Raw genomic sequence first — 23,356 nt, 5'->3', positions numbered from 1 at the left:
TGATACTTGTGACCGTGCAGGAGGAAGATGGCACGGCATCGTGTGCTGACGGGAGCTGCCTGGGGACAGAATCAGCCAGGCCCTGAGTCCTGCTGCCCTCCATGGAACAAGGCAGGATGCAAGCACAGACGGAGTTACGCAGCCTCACGGCTCTATGGCCACGAGCAGGCGTTCACCAGATGGTGCTGTTGGGGTCCCAGCAGTCTTCCTAGAATCCCTGCAAAGTTACTTACATTTTAGGGGAATTAAGAACCAGACTTAGGAGCTTCCACTGTTGGAAAAGGCTTCTTTATTGCTTAACCTTCTTCTCCCTGTCTCCAAAAAGAACTAAAAAATTATCACATAAAATGCATCTAAATCAGTTGCTGTTACACTTCTGAAGAACCCAGACACAGAACGCAGCTGTGCTCAGCAAGCTTGCACCCGCTGAGCAGACTTTCTGGCACCTGTCACCGGCACTTTTGCATAGAGGCTAACGCAAATTTGGTACCTGGATACCCTGGCAGAAGGCTCCCATGATAAGGCCTGGAACACAACGATGCCCCTGGCTTGGAACACAACAGCCACAGGGCTGGAAGGCTCATTTCTATCTTCTGTCTTTACTCAGGGATCTCACTTGAGAAATAAAGACGAGGATCCACAGCCAGGAGAGAGGACATGGGGTTAAAACAGGGGGCTGCAGCACTGCGCTGCTGAGATACCACAAACAGTGCACCAACAGTGGTGGTGTAACTTCAGTCTGGCGTGATGGCTAAAATACACCTCAGCACAGCTGTAACAGGAGGCTGGGGGCCATCTGCCATACTTTGGGGCTTTCTGTGCTCTGACTGATGAAACCATGTGCAACGCACAGCATCCTGCTCTCCAGTACCTGGAAACTTTACTCAGGGGGACAAATTTTATGGCTCTTACTTTTTCAGATCAGAATGGGATCTGATAGCTGTTGGTGCGACTGAACGACAGAGGCTCAGGACACCATCACTGATCTGATCAGCTTATTCTGTCCCTGACTGACCTCAGCGACTCCAGCCACAGTGGCTCTTAGCACAGGACAAGGGATTTACACCGCTAAAGTACTTTCGAATGATCCACAGGTCAGCCAAAGCTGACACAGAAAGGCAGACTGGTGGTCCAGAAGATGAGAAAGCTGGAGAACCAGTGCCTACAGGAACAAGCAGTGTGTACGCCAGTCCACAAAGCCCCAGCTAAGCCACCCGCACTTGTCTGCAGTACATTTTGTTGTCATGCGAGAGCCATCCCCCACGGTGCGAAGCCTGGAGCAGCAAATACAACGGTCAACTACCCAAAGTTCCAGGTGGTTATCACAGGCTCTATTTCCCATAATATTTCGTTAATCAAGAAAGCAAACCCTGAGTGAAGCTCTTCCCATTTCGGCAAACATCAGTAACTGCTGTGATTAACATCAACTGGCAGCTTGAATTCCTTCAGCGAGTGGAAGGCAATATCTCCGTATTCCACCAGTGCAAAGACCACCGGGACGTCCCCGCTCTGATAGGTAACCTGCTTCAAAGCCCGAAGGGATGGGATCTGCTCCTCAAAGCTGCGGAGGGAAAAAATAGCCTTTGTTTATATATTCTTGCTTTGAGAACAAAGCTGTCCTGGCCAGCAATCACAACAGCTCCTTCTGGTCTTAGGAGCTGGTTGTAAACCTCCCTGCCCCTTTCAATCAAAGCAGGAAGCTGCTGAGCACACTGAGAGCTCCCGAGAGCATGCTGCATGCTGGAAACGGGGAGCTGTCAAATCCTTTGCCAAAAGCAAAGGCAACTGCAAAATTCTCCACACCGTGCTGCTTAGATGCGGCTCACCAGGCTATTGGCCAGCTGCCAATCCAATGCAATCTTAATACCTTGGAAGATCTTTGGTTGCTGGGATCGAAACCCAACCTGCTTTTCCCTTCTTTTCAATTCTGCAGTGTTTGCTCATAAATGGAAATATTTATGCAGCAAGAATCATCCTACTTGCCCGTGACACAGACCTTTGTCAAACTGCATTACCTTCCTCTGCCTGCTGTAGCTGCAGCCAGGGAAGGAGGGACGGTTTTAGCACATCAAAGTTAGAAAAGGCAGGGACTGAACTTTGTACCTGTCTACAGAATTTAAGTATCAGATTCTGGAGCCAGCAAGAAAGGGGACACCTATCCTCTGCTCGTATTGATTTTAAAGTTACAAAGATAAAAATGCTAAACCCACAGCCCCGAGCCTGTAGGGAGCTCCATGGAGGTACATCTCTGCAGAAATCCACAGGGATCTGCACTGGCTGAGGATTCAGCTGCCATACAGGTCCCTGCAAAACTCAGCTCAGTGAAAACTGAGGTTCACGAGTGTTGCATAAATACAGCTGTGGCTTCTTATTCCTGACTCCAGTAATACTCACAGACACGAGTAGCAACCATATGACCAAATAGTGTGGGCTGAGTGCAAGGGATAGAGGAATTGTGAGCCACAACCTCCAACAAAAGAGGAAGAAAAAAAAAAAAAAGAAACATTTCTGGGCAGGACCACCCTAAGGGAGGCACTCTGATGAACTGTAAAGCTCACAAGATCCTGGGTCATTTACAGATCATTAGGATTTACTGTGTGCTTCAAAGCCCCACATAAGACCCGTGCGTACCTCTGAACACACATCCTGACGTACGGTTTCCCAGGGTTTGTCTTCTTAAACTTGGCCACAGCATCGGGTTGGTACACATTGAAGCTTATCTTCAAGCTCTCTGGGTCCTCCTGCAGCCTACAGAAGAGGGAACACATCCACATACTTATGGGATTGAAACATTGTATGGTGCAGATAAATCAGATGAAAGAAGGAACAAAAGCTGTGAAGCCTGGCTAGTTTGGGCCCTGTGAAAGGCTTCGCTCCTCAAGGGACTGACCCTGGGACTGCTACAGTTTCTTTCCAGACCTTCTATGTTCTGTAGCCAGACCAGAGCCAGCCCCTGCCCCACATCTGCCACTCTCCTCTCCCTGCAACCATTTGGAAGAAGCACCACTAAGAGACACAGAAGCAAAGCACTGCTCTGTCCTACAGGGACAGCACGCAAACACCACACAGACTCCTTAAGGCAAGAGCAGAACTAAAACTCCCAAGGCCCAGGCTTTACCCTCGCTGCAGCAGGGTCAGCAGCACATCCCAGGGATGAGGCAGAGCTGAGCCCCAACCCAGATCTGCAGGACCCCGGAGCAGAGCACTGGATTCTCCGGACATTCTGGATGCCCCCCAACTCCCAAGCTTCTGCCGCAAATCTCACAGACCTCACACGCAGGGACGGTCACAGGACAGCCCCGTTCCCGAACAGCTACGAGCTGGCTGGCTGGCTACTAACCGGGAGGCTCCATCCAGGATGTGGGAGGGCTGCAGCACGCTGATCTGCTGGAGGATCGCAGCTGGAGGGAGAAAGAACAGGAAAGGATCAGACCAGCTATTCCTCTCCCAGGGCACTCCAAGCACTCCACCACCACCCACGAGCCTTCCTCCTCCGACAATGGCTGGCAGCACCACAGTCACCACTGGCTACTTCAAAGGCCTCAACTTCCTCATCTCCTCCCAGCGCACAGCCCAGAACACCCTGCAACTGCTTTGCAATCTTGCTGGCCCCGATTTCACATGCCTAACAGCCTAGCAGGAGGGATTGCAGTACAGCAGGACATGGGGAACGGATTAGGAGACCTCCTAAGGCCCTGTTTATCCTGGCACTTGAGTGGGCTATAGAAAGAGACGGAAAGGCAGGAGGACAAGCTTTCTTCTCTCCCCCCCATCCGTGGCTGGGCTCCTCTGGGCCTGCTTTGCCCAGGCCTTGTAATGAGGTTTTCCTTCTCAAGGCACTGCCCCTAAACTGACATTTAGCTTCCCCAAGTCGTCTCTTTGGCTGTTGCATAAACAGGGGCAGGGTGTGTGTGTGTCCCCGGCAGGTTCCCACAGCCACTACCTGTGGAAGTCGCTTCCTCTGGCCGCAGAAGCGGGGTGACAGCCTGGTCCCAGAGATGCGGCGGTCGTCTCCAAACCCTCTGCTGGCTCCTCTGCTTCAAAAGGGCTTTGTACTCCTGCCAGCTGGAGCAGCGCCTCACCTCCCTGTCAGCATTGACACTGCTCTTGTACCTGCTTTCCCTCTCCAGCTGCTCCCTCTCCTTCCGTGACAGCTTCTCCTGTTTTAGGTTGATGCGTTTACACCAGGAAGCTGCGTCAACTTCCCTCCCTGGCACATTTTCTGGCAGAAGCCCGCTGTCAGGCGAGGGCAGATGTGTGCACGGCTGATCTGGGGCCACATTTGGCAAGATGATGGTGGTAAAATCCCAGCGTGGCGCACGGGTGCCAGTGCTGCTTGCCTCGGGGTCTCCAGCCCTGCTCCTGGAGGGGCTCAGGGAGTTCTTTTGTCCTGTGTCAAGAGGAACTGGGCTCGACTGCTCCTCTCCATTGCCAGCATCCAATTCCTTTGGCTGCTCTGACAAGGGCTTTTCATCCAAGGGAAGGCAGCTGGGATCTCCACAGTCATCTCCAGCTTTTTTGGGGGTCCCTTCAGCTTCTGGAAGGTCCTCAGACACTTTATGTTTCTTCTCAAGCGACCTAAGGACAGAAGCAGCAGCATAAAAGACAGGGAGGGTTTGTGGTGGGACATAATTCTCTTTAAATCCTGCCTCCCCCAATGGAAGAGAGCAGTCTGGAAGAAAGGAAGAACAGACAGGAAGAAAGCAGTCTGCTGTGCCTGAAGGAAGGGTGGCAGGAGCCCACAGCCAGGCCTGTAAACCCTTGACAAGAACCTCTTGGCTGAAAGGAGGGTCCTGCTTGCAGAAGGAAAAAAAAAAAAAGCAGGCCAAAACCAAGCAGGGAACGCCAAAGGTAGCGGAGGCGTCTCAGCAGCCCTGCACGAGGCTTGCCTTCAGTGCCCCGGAGAGTCCCAGTCCCAGCAGACACATGTTCAAAACCCACCCGCAGCCTCCACACCCCAGCTACTGACCCAAACACCTCCACGCAACCACGATGGACGTCAGCCAAACTGAGCAGGGTTCAGACACCAGCACATGCTTGGCAGAAACCTGTCTGACAGCACTCTGGTGTGGCACGCAGTCCCTGGCTCCCAGGAAAGATGAGGCAGCTCTGAAAGCAGCAGTTTTATCTCCCAGTTCCTAAAACTTCAGAGCTCCTTAGGCACCAATTTCCTCGGTAAGAGGAGGACTGGAGTTGCAGACCTGTTTCTTCCTCCTTGTTTCTTAAAGGAGGACGCCACCTACTGGAAACTCCTAATTATAAGATCAAAATTAGTAATTATGTCAGCTGGTCTGCATTTTGGCAACTTCTAGAGGCCATGTGCAAGGACCGGGATCCATCTACGCTCTCTGCTGTGCAGGCCTAGCAAGCTACGTTAAGAGGATGAAAGTGCACGATGGGCACTGTGGAGTCTTGTGCTCCCTCTAAAAAAGGACAAGAGAAGGCATCTGCCACTTTTCTTCTGCACAGACCTCTCTCCCCTTCTATTTTGGCATCTCATCGCTGCAGTTGTGAAGCCTGGTGGCAGCTTGCCCCCATTAGACCCGCAGGAAGTGCAGATGTGCCAAGAGCACGCCGCAAGGAGCTCAGGAAGAGCACTGCAGTGCCTGGGGAGGGCACCCACAGCACGAAGGGCTGAAGAGGCTGTAGCAAAATGACTGATCCTGAGCCAGCAGGGCTGGGAGAGCACGGCAAAAAGCTCTGGGCCACATCCTTACCCAGGGCTGGAACTCCTCCTCCTTTTGCGCTCGTGTTTCCCTGAGCTCTTGCAGTGACTTTCCAGGTTCAGCTGCCTCTCGTAGGGGGACGGGACAGTACTGCAAGGAGACACCACCACAGAGACTGAGAGCAGGGCAGGGTAGCAAAACTACCCTTCTGCTCAGCCCCCAGAACACAGCAGCAAAAACCTTTTCTTCCAGGCACAGGAAATCCACAAGCAGGACCAAGACAGTCCTCAATTCATGCCCCATTGCATGTCCCCGGTCTCCTCCTCAAGAGGGAGGAGCAAGGAAGGGTAGAGTGCCACTTTTTAGCCTTTAATTCTCCCAAGAGGTGCAATGCAAGGTCAGAGTCCTCTTCTCTACTGTTCCATTAGAGCCATGTAGGGGGCACAGGGCTGCTCGGGATCTTCAGAAAGGAGAAAGCAGCGCGGAAAGGAAAAGCTGGTTACCTGGGGTTGAATCTCAGTACAATATAACCCAGTTGCTTCAAGTGGCTGAAAACCTTGGAGCAAAGGAAAGCAAAGAAGGTTAATTTACTTCAGTTCTGCTGCAACTGGGTAAACACCGTGTGGCACGGGAAGAGTGAAAAACCCCCACAGTTAGGACCCGAAGAAAAGGTAGGGAAACAGGAACCAATCATCTGGGAAAAGCCTCAGAATGCCCCCCGTTCCTTTCCCTTCCCTTCCCTGCCCTTAGCCCCTGGAAGAGGCCGCATGGCAGCAGCTGGGCTCCCTGCTTTCATCCTCCCAACACACCTGGTAATGGGACAGGCTCATCTCCTCCTGGGTCAGCAGCATCTCGTAGGCTTCTTGGATCGACAAGGGCAGATTCCTGTAGAAGAGCTGAACAGAGCCCTGCAGGACAAAAAGTGACATTTAGAGAACCCCAGGGAACAAATCTACGAAAGGTCACAATGGTCTCTTCCCACTGGCCCCAACACCCTCCTTCACGTCATATCCATGCCTCCCCACATAAAAGGGAAAAAAAGCCAAGGCACTAAGAACACACCTCTCCAGGGGGACAGGCTGAAGGCATCTAACTGGTCTTTTGTGGGGATGGATTCTGCACTCAGCAACTGACTGAACGATTTTATTGCTGTCAATTTGTTTATGATCTATTGCTTGTCAAATTGCCAGAGGCAAAACCCTCTGCATTTGCAATTAGGATTTAATGGATATCATTAGATGTCCATAATCTAATTAAGTTTTGCTGAGGGGGAAAAAAGCTCCCTTTAGGTTGGTGCATCTGTGCCTCTGACAACAGCTGTGAAAAGAAAAAAAAAAAGTCTCTACAGTAAAGAAATCCAACCAGCATTTTTGCAAGGAGAGCAGCGCTGAAAGTAACTTGGTCTCACTCCCTTGTGCTACATTTAAATATCTTTGTCGTGTGTACTAGGGAAGAGGTGCCAAGCAGCAACGCCAAGGATCTCAGATCAAATGAAAAGCATGTACAGCACTGGCTGCTAATATCATCTCTTCCCATGCCAGCAAGCTTCGCAGAGGAGGATGGAAGAGTCCAGAATTTTAATGTGGGAAATTCTTCATTCTAAAAGGATGCAGAGGGCTGCATATCACAATGAGGATATGATTTTGTTCGACAAAAAGACACTGCATACCGCCAGCCCTTACACAAGGCTGTTCTGTGCTTACTTCATAAAGGCTTTCTTGATACACAGACAGCAGCTGCCATAGCAGCATTTATTCTGCTGGACATCCAAAGGATAACTTAACGTTTGTACAGACAATCAGAACTGCACAGGACTTTCCTGTTCCACTTGTAGTCGTGGACATTCATGGCTTTTCATGAACACAGGCATTTATACCGGGTACGTGGCCCTAACAAGCTGGATAAAGTTCCCCTAATTCCCATCAGCTTATTAAAGAACAGAGAAACTGTGTTAATGAACTTGTGAACCCTGTTCTTGCAGAAATATGCATGACACCCTAGATAAGGGAGGAAGTCAACTTAGGACAGAGAAGGTACTGACCAGTCCCCGACGTCCTAATTAACAGTATACCAGTTCTGAGGAAAAGGATTTCTCAGTATCATATCTTTTATTCCAATTAACTCCTGCCAACCACAGATAATGGTTTGATCTGGTTTTCAGAAATTCCCAGAACGCCGAGTTTTCCCAGACCAGGGCAGACTTTGGTAAAATAACTGATATATCAGCATCTGTCTTTCACCACCCTCAGAGAAAGAAAGAAAGAAGTCTCAGTTGAAAACTTTGTGAACGTGCTCCCTATGCTTCTGACAAAAGAGCAGACTTACTGCTTTAGGAACAGAAATTCAGATCACCCAAACACCCTCCTAGTCTCTACCATCATATTTGATGCAGGAGCGGGTTAAAGACAATACCATCTGGATAAATTCACCACTGATCCAACGAACACACGCTATCAACAGCACAGAGACTGCCTCAGAGTACAACATGCAAACCCCTGGCCTGGAGACCAGCACCTCCATCAGCAAACAGGCAATTTCACGAGAACTAGATGTTTATTAACTGCTCAAACTGCAGCAGCAATCAGCGCATGCTAACTGACTTCAGTCTAAAGGGGAGTAAATGTTCAGCTTCTAGAGCTCCTTCAGTCACCCAGGAAAAACCCAAGCACGGGTAGTCTACTTACACACTCCAGCAGGTACAGAGCCTCCTCGGGCAGCAGGCACTGTTTGCCACGCTCTGAGAACCCCATGGTGTGCCAGAACTTCCCCTGGAACAGAAGCACAAATCCGTGATGGGCTTTGTCTGCTCTCTGCTGACAGCCAGTCTCCCTCTCACTTCAAAAAGCAAAATAAGGAGCCTGCAGTTGCCAGCAGGAAACGAAGGTACTGAGTACGCTCTGCAGCAGACTCACCGCAGGGGACTGCAGCTCCACAATGCCCTTTTCTGGCTTCCACTCAGCTTTCACCAGATTTCCCCTGTGAAGGTTAAAGATTAGGGTTCTTTATTATCTGCGTGTTCTACAATCAACCACAATCAATCCCTGGTTTAGCAACGCAACAAGCTCAGGAAGGCGTCAAAAGGCAGCAAAGCTTCAGGTGGCATTTTTACAGGGTAAAGCCCGAGAAAGGCATCGTCCTCTGGATCTGAGGGTACCACGGGGAGGTGTTATCATCACCAAGGAGTTCAGAATGTCTTCAGCCAGCACCACAGGCACCTGTCCACAGGCTGCAGCAGCCTGCTGGAGACACGTAGCCTAGGTGATAACCGTGACAGGACCAGAGGGAACAGCCTCCAGTTGTGCCAGGGGAGGTTCGGGTGGGAGATGAGGAGACATTTCTCCTCAGAAAGAGCAGTCAGACAGACAGACGGACACAGACGGACTCACAGGCGCTCCACACGCTCCTCGGCCAGCCACCGCCACTGCTCGTCCCGGCAGAGCCGCAGCCTCTCCGCCTGCTCCTCCGAGCCGTCGGGCGCGGCCTCCTTCGGGCCGCCGCGGTACCGGGGGGCCCCGCTCCGCCCGCGGGCCTCCGGCAGCTCCGCCTCGCTGCGGGGAGAGAGCGGGGGGCGCTGAGGGGGTGCCCCGGGGGGGTCCCTTACCCGCAGCTCCCCCTTCAGGGCCCGGCCCGCCCCGTACCTCAGGCTCCGCGAGCCGCCCGGCTCCATGGGCACCAAGCGGGAAGCGGCGCCCGGCACAGGGGAGGGGAGAGGAGGGGAGCGGGCAGCGGCCCCTGGCGGAGCGGCGGGCACCAGAGCCATGCACTGAAGCCATGCACCAAAACCATGCACTAGAGCCATAAACTAAAGCCATACACTAAAACCGTGCACTTTACTGTGCGTTGGGCTTTGTGGCACGCCTCGCACGGGAGCTGTGTGGTGGGGCTGTGCACTGAGCCGCGTCCCAAGTTGTGCCCCGAGCAGCGCCCCGCACGCCATGCACCAAAGCATGCCTTGGGCTCTGCGCTGAAGCAACGCGCTGAAGCCGTGTGCTATGTACATGCTGAGTATGGATACAGGAGCGTTTTGTGCTCTGTACCAAGTTGTGCACAGAAATTGTGTCACAGAGGCCGTGAGCCCCAGGCCGTGCCCCACGGTCACACTGCAGCACGTGCTGGGGTCCATGCACCCCGCATCACCCCCGCCACCGAGCTGGGCGCCTCATGGAGCTGCTCACCTCTCTCTCCCAATGGGACAGGGCAGAAAACGAGGTGAAAAACTCCTGGGTTGCGTTAAGGGCAGGGAGATTGCCAACCAGTGACCGTCATGGGCAAGGTGCCTCAGCTGGTGATAAATTAATTGTATTTCCTTGCCAATTAAAGCAAGTTTGGAGAGTGAGAAAAATAGAGAAATCAACACCCCCATCCCACACCCCCTTTTCTGTCAGGATCAGCCCCAAGTGGGGAACCTGCTCTGGACTGGGCTCCTCTTGAGCCCCTGGGGTGCTGTGGAACCACCTAGAACATTCTGGAACTGTCTGGAACCCTCCAGAACCATCAGAATGTTCCAGAACTGACTGGAACCCTCCAGAACTGACTGGAACATTCCTGAACTGACCGGAACCCTCCAGAACCATCAGAACGTTCCAGAACTGACTGGAACATTCCTGAACTGAAAACCCCAGGAACTGACTGGAACCCTCCAGAACTGACTGGAAGCCTCTAGAACTGACTGGAACATTCCTGAACTGACCCTGCCAGAACTGACTGGAAGCCCCCAGAACCAGCCCTGTCTGGCAGGGTGCAGCCCTGAGGAGAGGTCCCTCACCAGCTGTTCCCGAGCGCTCATCAGGGCCCAGCATCCTCACAAAGTTCCCTCCTAAAAATGACGTGAGTGTTGTTGTTATCCCCCCAGAAAAACCCTGCTTTGGGGTGGGGGTCTCAAGCACCAGCTCTCCAGCACTTCCAGTGAGGCAGGTTATCCCAGCAGATGCAGAGCATGGTAGCATCACAGCCAGACCCGGAGCCAAGGTGTTGGTGCCCACAACCCAGATACAGCCCACAGCTCACCCCAAAATTCAGGATTCAGCCCCAGGACTGCACCACTGATGTCCACGTGGCCAGCAGGGATTTTAATCCCTGGGATTTGCAGCCATCGCAAGCAGTCGGATGTGAAACACAACCTGAGGAAGCCAGCAGCAGCACCCAGCCTGCTCGCAAGTGTTTCTTTCCAAGGGTTTTCAAATTCAACCAACGTGGGGAAAAACAGCAACACTGAAACCATGGCCAACCTCCTGACCTCACAGCTCCTCTCGCCCATGGATTCGTTTCAAATCTGAAAGATTTGCCGAGCGTTTCCACCTCCCCGCCATGGTTCCAGGTGCAGCAGTGCAGGGCTCAGCCGGGCAGGAGAAGCAGACGTGGTGCTGGGGAAGGAGGCTTCTCTCTTCAGCAGATGTCACTGTTTCTTCTGGTTCAGCCTCAGGCGGAGGCCGGCACGGTGCCATCGCAGCAGGGCTGTGCTGAGCGTGCCGCGGTCCGGCTGGGATGGAAAATGAGAAGCCTCAGTGCGCTGCGGCCTCACCTCACTGCTGACGAGGCTGGATTTGCTGCTTAGGGAGGCATCAACTGACCTGACAGGGAAACGCACCAAAAGTTCAAGTTTCACCTCAAATCCGTCTCTTGTTGCTGTGGGATAGCTCGCGAGACTCAGCTATCCTCAAGAAGGAAAAATGCAGCTTTTTCCCCCACTGAAGTCCCTGGTTCCCAGTGCAGTTTCCCCGTAATAGTCCTTTGACAAAATGCCAACGTAGGCAGACGAATGTGAAAACCATTCCTCTCTGTTTTCCACTGACTGGTTTAATTTTCACTTCCTGCCCACTTATTTCCTCCTAGCGAACCGGCCCTTAGTCCTGCAAGGGGGTCACCGACGCTGGCCAGCAGTGCCTCCGTGCAGCACGCAGGGACATGCCATGAGGGACGAGGACTCAGGATGGCTCACGGGGCAGCAGCCTGTGCAGCAATTACGTTTTTTCTCTCCAATTTACAAAAATAAGCATTTTGGAGGATACTCGGACTGCTTGATTTTAGCATAATCCCAGAACACCACATACCGCTGCTTTCAATTTATGGGCTGTCACCCCTTTGTTTAGCTCAGTCTTTCCTTAAAATAGAGAGGTTTAAATTGTTCCGAGGAAGGCTCTGATCCAGAATTTGCTTTTGTCACCCACTGTGATTACAAGACCCAGAAATGTCAAGACTAATCTCAGTTTACATTTCTTTTCAATACCAGGATTTTAGCTGTCGCAGAGGGGTCCAGTTCCTCACAGAGGCACCAACAGCGCCTTGTCCCTGGTGGGACTCATGTTCTCCCCAGCTGAAGCCTGTTAATCAGCCCTAATTGACTGAGTCTCATCTGCTGGGTATGAGTGGCCCCAGTGGGGCTGTACTGTCTTCTCCTCACTTACAAATAGAGGGTGAGATGGAAGCTTAGTGGGTGTGTTTTGTTGTTTTTTTTTTTTCTTTATGTTTAAGGAGGGTTTTTTGATGTGAGCTTTTTACTTTTTTTTTTTATGATTGCCTTGAGACTCTGCCTATAGTGTTTATTTATAAAGTTTAGTTTTGTGTTTTGTTTTGTTTTGTTTTTTTCCTTGCTCTGAGTAGGTTCTTGTTGACTCTTCTTCAGAGTAGCTATACACGGTAGGAAACCTAAAAAGCTATTATGGGGATTGTTCTGGGCTCTTAGTAGTAATTCTTTGTGGCACAAGAAGATCATCTTGTGAAATGATGGATGGATGCAAAGTGTTCTTATTTGAGCTGAAATAGCAATGGAAGTCTCACTGAGCTGAGGGGTGGCAGAGCCCAGCCTTGGAGGTGACCGCTCTGCTCAGGGGCACCATGGGCTGCAGTAAGGATGGCTGCAGGACTGTGAGCCTGGGTGCTGCCAAAAAGGAAGAACTTAAGAGCATGGCACCAGGAGCAGAGCAGGACCTAGCCTTCATCATCTGAGCAACACATGTGGTCATGGAGGAGCTGCAGGGGAGGCTGGTGCTAAGGCTGCTCTTTGCTCTCCTGTGGAGGACTGCCCTTGCCCCAAGGGGCACATGCTGGGGCTGGCTGGAGAGACGCAGCACTGAATTCACCAGCACAGCATCCTGAGCGTGTAGGTTCTCAGAGCAGGTAAGCTGTGCAGGCTTCGCCTGCTTCTTTTATTCTTGAGGGGAATAAAGTTGAAATGATGGAGTGTAAGCAGACTGCTGGGGCTAGGAACGGGGGGACTGTGCCTTCTGAATGGGGCAGCTTGCTCCCAGCTCTCCTGTCTGCTGCTTACCCCAGGACTCTAGGGAGAGCAGAGCTGAAGTGCAAGAGAAGGGTTTTGACCTTTTTCTGTCCTTTTGAGCCTTTTTGAGCTCTTTTAATTCAATTTATTTGTTGTGTCCAGGTCATGTTTGTATAGTCCCTATAATTACAACTTCCTTGTGGTTAACACTTGGATGAGCTTGGTGTAAATAAGCTTATAGTGGTTTTGTTTTCTTATCTTCTTAAAAAAAAAAAAAAAAAAAAAAAAAAAAAAAAAACAGGGACTTGGGATTGTTTTTTATGTTTCGTGCAATGTGTAAGGCACAGCCAGGTGGGAACTGTGCTGCGTGCCTGAGCTAAACAGCTCTGCCAGGTACTGCTACCTGTGTTAATCTCTAAATTTAATAAATCCTGCAACTCTTGGCATGGTTTTTGGAAGCAATTTAGTAACTTGCAGAAACCAGCTGTGCCTCAACTGTTTGTGGCTCAGACTTCAGCTGTTCACCAACAAATGGCAATGATTGGAAAGTGGTGTCTGAAGTGGGTAATGCGGCTGTCTGCCTTGACTTCATTGCACCCTGTGGAGCGTGGCCTAATACCAAGAGGCTTGTGTGTAATTTGGGGCAGATAAGGATGCTAACTCTAAGATTGTAAGTGCTTGAATTCTTGTGTATGTTGTAATATGTGTTATACTATCAAAATTGCTCAACTCTGAGATAGCTCATATCATCGCTGCTCAACAGCCCTGTTATCGCTCGTTAGCAGTTGTTCAGCATACAATTGTCTTACACTTAATTATATTTTAGTGACTAATATCTCAACTCCTAGTTTTCAGGGCATTATATTGACAACTTGAACTATTTACTGTAGAATATAAAAAAGGAGCATTTGGCAATCATTTAAAATTGGGTTTGGCGGACCTTAAATATACAGGGAAGTGTTTGGTTTCATATGGGAAGATAACGAGGCCAGGTGTTGTAGCTTGTTCTTGCTGCTGTGGGGTGCTTGTGATGCTGGGGATGGTTCCTGTGGTGTGATACCACTGGGAGCTCGGGTGGGGTGTTGGCAAGAGACTTTTGGCCAAAAAGGTCATTTCTGAGGTAGGTTTCTGGGCTAAAGGACTGGACTGAGGAGGTGTAAGGGCAAGGTTTTAAAAAAATCTGTTGAGAACTGAACTTTGGGGATTAAGTGGTTAATGCTTTTGCATAACCAGTGTGTGTGCTGTGGTTCACTGGCTGCTACTGCTGCCTTCTGATGGCTGAGGGCTGGAGGAGCTTAAATTTCACTTTCTCCTGTCTGATAAATTTGCTGTAGGAATTGTCTTGGTGTGACCACCTGTAGGCTGCGGCTACACTGATGGGGCTCTGCAACAGGAAAACTGATCATAGCCTCGCTGCGTGGGCTGTGGTACACGGTGAGCTAACGAAAGTCCCAGGTAATGACCTGAATCCAGGCTTTCAGTAATCACTGCATGAATTTCTAGAGCTGCTGGTTCTCTAAGCATGTTTGAAATCACTTACTGAAACCTGTGCATTGCTAATTACATGTGAAAAGCCAGGGAACCATGGACCAACTCCAGACAGATTGGTTAAAATAACCAGAGTCTGTCTGTCTTCAGTGATGCACTGCACTAGGCTGGGGGAAGTGTGGAATTACTTCCATCTGGCAAGGATGGCTGGAGCTGTTCTTGTTTCCCCAATTTGCCTTGGCATCCTGCAGGTCACTCGAGCAGACTGACATCGAACACTGCCTGCCGTGGGGTACAGGAGCCTTGCTGCTCCGAGTTCAAGGCTCTGGGTCACACTTCTTGCTCAGGTTTCATAACTTCCTTCTGAGGCATTTGCGTTCACCTGGTGCTTTGAAATGTCTTTCTTCATTGGGGTTTGGTCTGGAGAAGCACTCAAAAGCCTGCTGCTTGTTGTGGGGCTTTCCGTGGAAGGAGCTGCCTGGTGGGGACCTGCCTTGGAGTCAGAGACCAGAGACTGAGTCAGGACTCCCAGTGGGTCTTTGGACTGGGTAAGGCAAGGAACTGGGAGGTGAGGGTCTGCTCTGCGGTGTTGTCTTAGCTTGTGAAGCTCCAGGCTCTTCCTTCCCTGTTCTGGGCACCTCAGGCTTTAAATCAAATGGGATGAGCAACCTGTGCTGTGCTGCTTGTGGTTACAGGCTCAGCCTTGTGCTGAGGGTTGGAGCAGTGGGTGTGAAGGTGCTAAGGAAGGGTGAAGGGCTGCTCGGTGCTGGTATCAGTGCACCCTGAGACCACTCAACTCTCCTCTGTGCTGCTGCCTGTGTTTCCAAGGTTTTTGCATTGATTAGTTGGAGCACTAACAAAGCGTGCTCATCTGGGCTCTTGAGTTTTATTAATGTGCAACATCAAGAGGTTGGGATAATGAAGATATTTTAACAGCTCCTACAAATAAATCAGCCCCATGAACACCTAAGTTCATCTACACCTTGATGTCTGGTGCAGATGGCCTCAATTATAGCACTGCTGTGTGCTGATTTGTTCTGTTGGCGAGGCTGAAAAGGGTGATGCTGCTTTTCTTTGCTTGTGGGAAAGGCAGCGTGGTGCTGGGGTGGGAAGGGATGAGTCTCCAGCTGGCAGTGGGCACAACACACACTGTGGAGTGGGAAGCAGGCTTGGTTGGGATTGTTTTGGACTCTGATAACTGGGATGCGTTTCTGAAAGCTGGCCCACTGTGGCTGGCAAAGCACTAATGAGGTGGGTTGGAGAGCCTGCCATGCTCTGCTCTCAGGAGGAAGGTGCCGTGAGGCTCCCTGTGACAGTTTTCAGATTAATAAGCATCTTTGCCTCACTGGCTGCGTTGCCTGATGCCTCCCTTCCCATCAGCCTGTTTCTGTGCTGCTGCCTGCCGTTGGGTACCCAGCTCTTCCTCCTGAGCATCCCTCAAGCTCTGTGGGGGGCTGGCAGCAGTGTGACACTTGCAATCCCCTTTGGGCTCCCTCCTCCTGGCTGTAGGGCTTTGGGATGGGAACTGGGAGCCTGGGGGGTGCTGCTGGGTTACCCTGAGCATCCCACAGGGGGTACTTGATCCCAGCTGTCCTGCTTCTTGTGGGTCCCTTGGGGACCTTCAGCAGATGTCAGTCTGCAGCTGGCTTCTTGCCACCCTCGCCCAGGACTGACCTCGACTTGAGGCCGTTTCCTGAGCATGCAGTGGTTCTAGCATTCAAAGCTGATCACAGCCAAGGGCACTTTGTGACTGTTTCGAACTTTTAGTCAGAACTTTGTGTCCGTGGTATCTTCTGTGATTGGATTCCATTTGGGCTAAAGGCAGGTTTACAGAAGTAGTACGGTCCTGCACTGAAAGTGCCCTGTAAGTGGAAAAAACACTCAGTGCCCAAGGGCTGTTATTTTGCTGCCTGTCACGCATGGGTTTGGGGTCACCGTGTCAAGCCAGTTACCTGCTTTTTACTCTTTGACGAGGCTTTATGCTGCAAGATAAAGCAATTTTCACTTTGTTGAACAAAGGTGTCTTAGTCACCTAAAAATATATTGGCAGCAGACATGAGCACTCGCTGGAGGTGTTGCAGGGTCTGCCTCTGTGTGCAGCAGCCCTGGGGCACCCAGAGGAGTCCTGCATGCAGCAGGTCCTGCTCTGTGTGCAAGGACTGTCCCGTAAGTCCTTCAAATAACCAAGCTGCTCCCTATAGCTATAGAGCTGCTGTAAAATAAGGTGAGAGCCTGCTCCTGTGCTGAGGACAGCTGTGTGCTTGTCTGAGGGTGGGGGTGGCTTGGGGGAGCTCCTGGCTGCTTTTTGGGGGTGGTTTGCAGCCTGAGAGCTGCTGCTGGTCATCCTGGTGGCATGGGGCTTCGCAAGAGCAGTTGGCAGGTGGCTGTGATCTGGAGCTGGGAGGGCAGTGCTTGTTCCCCAGTGCTTATTGCAGCCACCAAACCTCAGGAGGGGTGCTTCAGCTTCCCTCAAGCAGCTGTAGCTGTAAGATGTCTTAAAGAGTACCTATATATTTCTGTAACCAGTGCGAAGGGTTCGGTGTGCATCATCAGCAATGGGCTGTAGCAGACAGGCTGGGAATGAGCCCTCTGCAGCCTCCTTTGATCCTGGAGTGGCTTCTCAGCTCCTGTGCCAGCTGCTCCCTGGCTCGTGTGCTGCTGTGCATCAGGAAGCACCACTTAGTGTTCACGCAAGGACCGTGTCCCTCTGCTGGTCCCCAGACACCTGGGACATGTTCTGCCTCACATATAGCTTCAGAGTAGTTCACATCAGTGTGCAACTAAGTTAAATTAACACCATTTAATCCCACTTATTTCAGTTGAGAGCACCGAGGACTGGTACTACAAATGTCCACCTCTGAGGCTTTAAAAGCTAAAAGATGTTCTTGTCCTGAACTTTGGGGGACAGGATGGGAGGTAATCTTTGTACATAGTACTCAGTCTCGGAAGTGAGAGCAATGCTGCTGGCGTGAATGGAAATGTTTCTTCCTCCTAAAAGCTTAATTTTCCTTCTTTTAGGGGGGTTCAAACTGTTCCTGAGGTCTGTGAGTAGCTGTAGCCATGGGGAGATTTCTGCAAGAAGCTGTTCCAGCAGAAATGGCTGTGCAGCATCAACTTGAGCCAAACGTAACTTTATCCTAATACGTGGAGAAACTCTTTTTCCTCCGCGTGCTCCTAAAATGAGAGTCCATCTCTGCCTCTCCCTGAGCAGGCTCTGCAATACCTGCTAGCACGCTGCCCTGTGTGCGGGGAGCAGCATCAGGAGGGAGCACATCCTGCTGGTTAGCAGTAATCCCAGCAGCATACAGCAGGGTCTGGTGTGGGAACAGGTGAGGTGAAAGCCCTCTGATTGTACCTGTGCTTCCAGAGGTTAATGCTGGATATAGAAACCCTTCTGTTGTGTGGTGCTGTATCAGGGTGCCTGCAGTGAGTTGATATGGCTTTGTCCAGCTCTGCTGTCAAATAGGTGCAGCGTGGTGCCTGCAAGGGGGTGGCAGCGCGTGGGGTGGGGATGGTTTCGTGCTGCTCTCAGCTCCCAGGTGGGCAGGAGGAATGGCTACAGGCAGGGTGCGAGGGCAGGAGGTGATTCCTTCCTGCTTCAGGCAGGGGCAAGGCCAGAGATGCTAAATTCATCCACACGGGGCTTTAAAAGGATGCTGAAAACTTGGAAAGCATTAGAAGGAAATGCCATGCAGGGAGGGAATGTGAGAACACAGTCTGCTTAGTCCTTATCAAACGAAGGGCCGGGTGACTTAATTATGCTGTAAGTACTTTCCCAGATAGCAAAAAGTACTTTAATCCTGGGGGGGAAAGCACAATGAAAGCCTGTCTGAGGGATATAATCAGACCAATACAAGCTGGAAAATACTGTGTGGTCTGCTAATGGCTTCTGCCCCAAAGGGGAAAATGTCTCCTGATGGTTGGTTAAACCAATTCATGCCATCCCAAGTGCCTCGTTTGGCTGGTGAGGTGATACTCATTAGGGCAGTCAGCTGAGAAGGGGCATTTCCTACCCCAAGATGCAGGGAATGGGCTCCTTGTTGGCACTGTGGGGCTGCAGGGCCCAGGTTATGGGGCTGCTGCTCCCCTGGGCTGTCTGTCTGTCTGTCCTCTTGCCGCTGGCTGGGGTGTGCTGGGGGTGAGGCCTCAGCCTCTGTGGTCTCTGGTGTCTGGAGGCCGTTCTCTGAGCTTATTGGAAGCAGTGGGTCGAAAGCAGGCTGTGCCTCATACAGAGAAATACTTCTGCTGGCTCCACTCTTGCACTTTTATCACTGCTGGCATTAAAAGGGCATTTTCTCCAGATTATTCATGCACCACTAATAACTCCGCAGTGTCCTACGCTAGATCCTGCTTTCAGTTGCACCCAGCTCTTCAGTTGCACCGAAGCCAAGGGAGCTGTACCAACAGATCTGGGGAAAGGCAGAATTGGATATTAGATCAGTTTGCATCCACTTCCAAAGCATGTCTACAGAACAGGAACAGCACGAACCCCAATGCTGGCATAATTCCATTTAAATGACACGTCTGCAGACGGAAAAGCTGCCAGTGGGTTTGTCTGGTGGAGCAGACAGAGATGGAGCACGGGGCTTAAAGACCTGATAAAAGAAGCTAATGTGGTTTCTTAGGAAATGGAGGTGAGAGGTGTGTGGGTTAAGTGGATCTCCTGCTGCAAGCTTGAGGAGACAGCGGGGCTCGGAGATGGGATCTGGTGAGCAAGGTAACAGCCACCTAAAGTCCTGCTCCGTCTGTGCTTGCCCTGAAGCTGGGGGGACGCCAGGTCTGAGCCCGTGGGCAGGGGTGCAGGTGGGGTGATGGGCTGTGGCCTCATTCCCTGATGGGAAGCCTTCAGGGAGGCACAGCTCTTGAGGCCCGTTTGCGAGGAAATGGAGGGGCTGCCTCTGGCACTGGCAACATGACCTGCAAACAGCCCCACGGGGCTGCAGGCAGCTCGTTTCTCCTCTCAGCATGGCTCCAGAAATCTGATCATGCCTTGGAGGAAGGATCCTCGTTTAATTAAGTTGTGTGTGATGGGAGGTAACTTTGAATGATTTCCTTTGGTAGCTGCTCTTGCTTGGGGAATGGTTTGCCTTGTTCTTAATGAAACCTCTCCCTTCTGCTGCGCATGGAAAACTTTCCATCTTCATTAGTCTCCAGACAGACCTTCCTGAGATGCCCTTGCTTAGGGGCACCAAAGGTCACCGTTGGCTTTTAATGGAGAACTAAAAGTAGCAACAAGACATCCAGCCCCCATGCAAGCAAGTACATAAACTGGATGTCTCAGCCCAGAGGCTGAATGCTTCCTCAGGGTGAATGCAGACACCTCGGGAGGTGCTGGGCGCCCAGGGGCAGGATTGCAGGACTGGGTCTTGTGCATTCAGCACCCAGTGGTGCTGGTGTAGCAGAGCTGCAGCTCTACGGCAGCACAAATAAGGCGTGTGATGAAGCAGCCCCATCCTGCAGGTCACAACTTAGATATAAATGAAACTAAATGTACTTAGCATGTCTACAGCACGTGGTGTTAAAGACCACGGGAGCTGGGACCAAGTCACACATGGCAAATCCCAAAGGCTGTGCTGTTGTGGGATGAGGTGGGAGCTGCCCTGGGCAGGGCCTGAGCCCCAGGCAGACCCCCCAGTCCCCGGGGTGATGTGCCCACAGCTCCAGCTGTGCAACGAGCTGGCAAGAAGGAGCAAGTGCTACAGGTGCTTGTGTTTGGGTGTAGAACAGGGAAAGCTCCTCTCTTCTGTCACTAATTCTCCATCCTAATTTCTTTCTCCATTCAAATTGGGTTTCCCAGCAGCTGCCTGCTAAATCCCAGGCGGGTTTCATAACTGGCCCCGTTTCCCTGGGGCCTCAGCAAAAGCAAGGCAGCTTTTGTCATCTCATTCCTCCTGAAACTTTTATTTCCTGATGAAGAATAAAACTTTTTTTTTTCCTGCTGCCTTTGGTTCTTCCAGGCCTGACTTGTGGGGTTCTCCAGGGGCTGACAGGAGATGGGAGCCATCTCAGCCCTCGGCTGTGTGACTGCTCAGTTACTCTGAGCTCATGCTGTGTTGCTAATTTCTGGTGATATAGTTAATTAGGAGTCACAAATACTGACTTGGGCTTTCTCTATTTATTTATTTCAGTGTTGGGAAGTAGCTGGGGCAGCAGCTGTGGCTCCTGCTGCCTTGTGGGAAAAGGGCCCTTTGGGTTAAGGACAAGTTGAACCCCGTCTTCATCCTGCAGGGCCCTGTTGTGTTCCTGTGCCCCTGAACCTGCTGTGGGTCTGTGCTGCCTCTGCCTGCCGGCCAGCTCTGCCTTGTGTCTGGGGCTGGCAGCGTTGGCATCAGCCAGGTCTCACCTACTGCAGTTCTGCTGAACAACGGGAGCAGGTTCCAGTGATGGAGGCTGGATCCTGCGTGCCAGGATGGGACATAACAGGGGGCTGCAGGCAGCTGTCCTGCACAAATATGCAGGTTTTTTTGATTGATTTGTCTGATCTAGGCATGGTTGCTGCCCTGTGAGCGATGCCCTCCTCGCCCTGGGGATGCCAAGTGCTCCCAGTTTCCCCCAGCATTTTACCACTTGCTGCGACTGAGCACAAGAGCACCTTGCACACATCCTTGGGTAAGAGCATCTCATCTCGGGAGCCTGAGGGCTCCTCGCTCCACATAAATTGGCAGCATCAGCCCTCGTTGCTGAGCAACCCGTGGGCAGCCAGCGGCAAAGGAGGTGGCTGGAAATTAGAGAAGGATCCACGTCCCCTGCTGAACAGGACGATGCTCTAATCAAGGTCCTGGCCCTGGATGCAGATTGCAGCCTGGTTCAGCCGCCGCTTTTAATGTGAGCCCTCGATAAGTGTTTATAATCCCGTAGTGCTCACAGCTTCCATCAAATACTTCTTGCATTTGTTCCTAGTGCTTTGATCAGGGTAATAAATCCCAGCCCTGTTGGCAAATTGAGCTTCACTTAGGGCAGGCTTGGAGTGCAGGTAGTGTTGATGGTATGTGTTGCTCTGCTGGCCCCTGGCTCCCTGCAGCTCCGTGGGGCTGTGCCACCTTTCCCTGGCTGGCCTCAGCAGTGCCACTTGCCTGCTTTGGGGTCATCCCCAAGGAGGTGAGAGGTTTCTCCTCTGCCTCTTGGGTGCTCTGAGCTAGCAGTGCTGGTGCCACAGTGGTAGCGAGCACTTGGGCTGGTATTGTGCAGGACAGAGGACACCTGGGTGTCCCCACAGTGGGCTGTGAGGGTGACAAATTGTCCTCCAAGTCCTGAGGCCCGTTACAGTGAAAAAGGACTTGGTGAAGCTCATATTGGGGTGGAGGAAAAAGCGTGCTTTGGGGGTGCTTCAAAAGCAGTTTCTGATTTTGGATACCATGCAGCCCTGTGCTGAGCCACTTCAAAATTGAAGTCAGAAGTCCCCAAAAGAGCTGGACCCAGCGCCCATCACTGAGTAGTGAGGCTGCAGCCAGCCTAAAGAAGGTGAACAAAGCTTCTGCGTGGGCTGTAAGTGTCCCACCAAGGACAGATGTCCTCCTTGTCCCTGGTTCTGGGTGTCCTGTTAGAAAGGTGCTGCCTAGGATAGCTAGCAGGGCAAAGTGCACTGGGTGTCACTGCTCATGAGAAAAATCAGCTGTCCCCTGGCCAAGAATGGGATTTGACTGGGGACTGCCTCACCTGTGCTCTCCGGGGGTGCAGATTCCACCCCAGGCCTGGAATTGGCACCTTGGTTTGTGTCCAAAGGATGCTGAAAGGGAAGAGCTGCTGTAAGGGAGCAGGTCTGGGAAGTGTGATGCTCCTGAAATCCCAGTGTGTGACACCCAGCAAGCTGTCACCTGCTGCAAGCTCGGTGCCAACTGAAGGACAATCCACTTGAGATGGATCTGCATGGCTTCTCACCATGCTGTGCCATCCCAGTGCTACCTGTGTGGGATTTCCACAGCTTCCTTCATGTGTGGGTCCCTGAAAATCCTGCATTGGCTTTGCACGTTGCTTCTGAAGGCTGATTTGCATGGTTCTAAACATTTTGATCTGTTCCTGTTTGCTTTCTGCCTCTACCCTGACCTGCCTTGCGCTGACTTTGTGCTGGCAGCAGCCTCCAGTTCCACATCCCCTGCCATTAGGGGACACCTCGTTACGAACATCTACATGCCTGATGTACAACCTCGTAATTACTGTGCGATTTCACACCCAGGTGAATGTACTGCAAGCTCATCCAGCCAGGTACTGTAATAATTAATCTGCAAATGAAGCTTGCTTTTAAATTAATCCATGTGTTATAGCAGCGTGATGGGTAACTGCTTGCTCAGTGTGAGACCGGTGTTGCTCGTTCCCCCCTCCAACTAAACCACGGTGGCTTTAATGCTGCTTTTGTCCCGTTGTGCCAAAGCAAAGATATCTTTGGGCAGTGAAGAGCGAAGGGCGAGGTGGTGTGGGTTACTGGAAGCTTTTTGGGAGCCTGCTGCTGTGCACGCTTTGCTCAGCTCCTCAGCCACTTTCTTTTTCTAGCTCTTGCCTGCACCAGGATCTGTTTGGGTGCCCGGGTGGTTTTGCTGGGAGCTGTGGTCATTGGCAGTGATGGGGATTGCAGCTGCGGAGTTTGTCCAAACCTTTTGAGGGATTGTACGTGGGAAGGGCTGCAGAGCCTGCGTTTGGGGCACTTGGCATGGGGAGAAGGGTCGGGCTGCGGAGGAAGGGAGAGAGGGAACATTGGATGGCTTCAGGCAGCGCTTGGGGCCTTTCGGACATGACATGGTCCTGGCTGGGAGGAGGCTGTGCTGGGCTCCGCATGTGGAACAGTCATGAGAAAGGATGAAAGGGTGGTGTAGGACTTCCCTCGCCTCTCCTGGTGGGGGAGGCTCTGTAGATGCCTGTTTCTGGAAGGAGCAGCTGGATGCAGTCAGTGACTGCTCTCAGCTGTGTCTGGGATCCTGATGTTGGCAACTGCCACTGACCTGCTGAGTCCTCTGAATTTCCCTGTGTCAGAAGTGCTTGTAGGACTAGGCAC

At 51.7% G+C, this 23,356-nt stretch overlaps 1 protein-coding gene across 1 annotated transcript; it reads right to left on the bottom strand.

Moving 5' to 3' along the window:
* Window positions 1–272: 272 nt before the first annotated feature.
* Window positions 273–9,344, bottom strand: TSEN54 (tRNA splicing endonuclease subunit 54). The gene is made up of 11 exons (XM_032199891.1): window positions 9,305–9,344; window positions 9,053–9,214; window positions 8,579–8,642; window positions 8,351–8,434; window positions 6,476–6,574; window positions 6,170–6,222; window positions 5,718–5,816; window positions 3,944–4,578; window positions 3,341–3,401; window positions 2,632–2,748; window positions 273–1,561 (listed from the first exon to the last, which is right to left on the bottom strand). Exons 1-11 carry the CDS (start codon window positions 9,331–9,333, stop codon window positions 1,402–1,404), a joined length of 1,563 nt encoding a protein of 520 aa, XP_032055782.1. The 5' UTR covers window positions 9,334–9,344; the 3' UTR covers window positions 273–1,401.
* Between the last annotated feature and the right edge of the window lie 14,012 nt (window positions 9,345–23,356).

Source organism: Aythya fuligula, chromosome 18 (genome assembly GCF_009819795.1).
Source record: "Aythya fuligula isolate bAytFul2 chromosome 18, bAytFul2.pri, whole genome shotgun sequence".
Taxonomy (NCBI): Eukaryota; Metazoa; Chordata; class Aves; order Anseriformes; family Anatidae; genus Aythya; species Aythya fuligula.
This window is presented reverse-complemented; position numbering and strand designations above follow the sequence as displayed.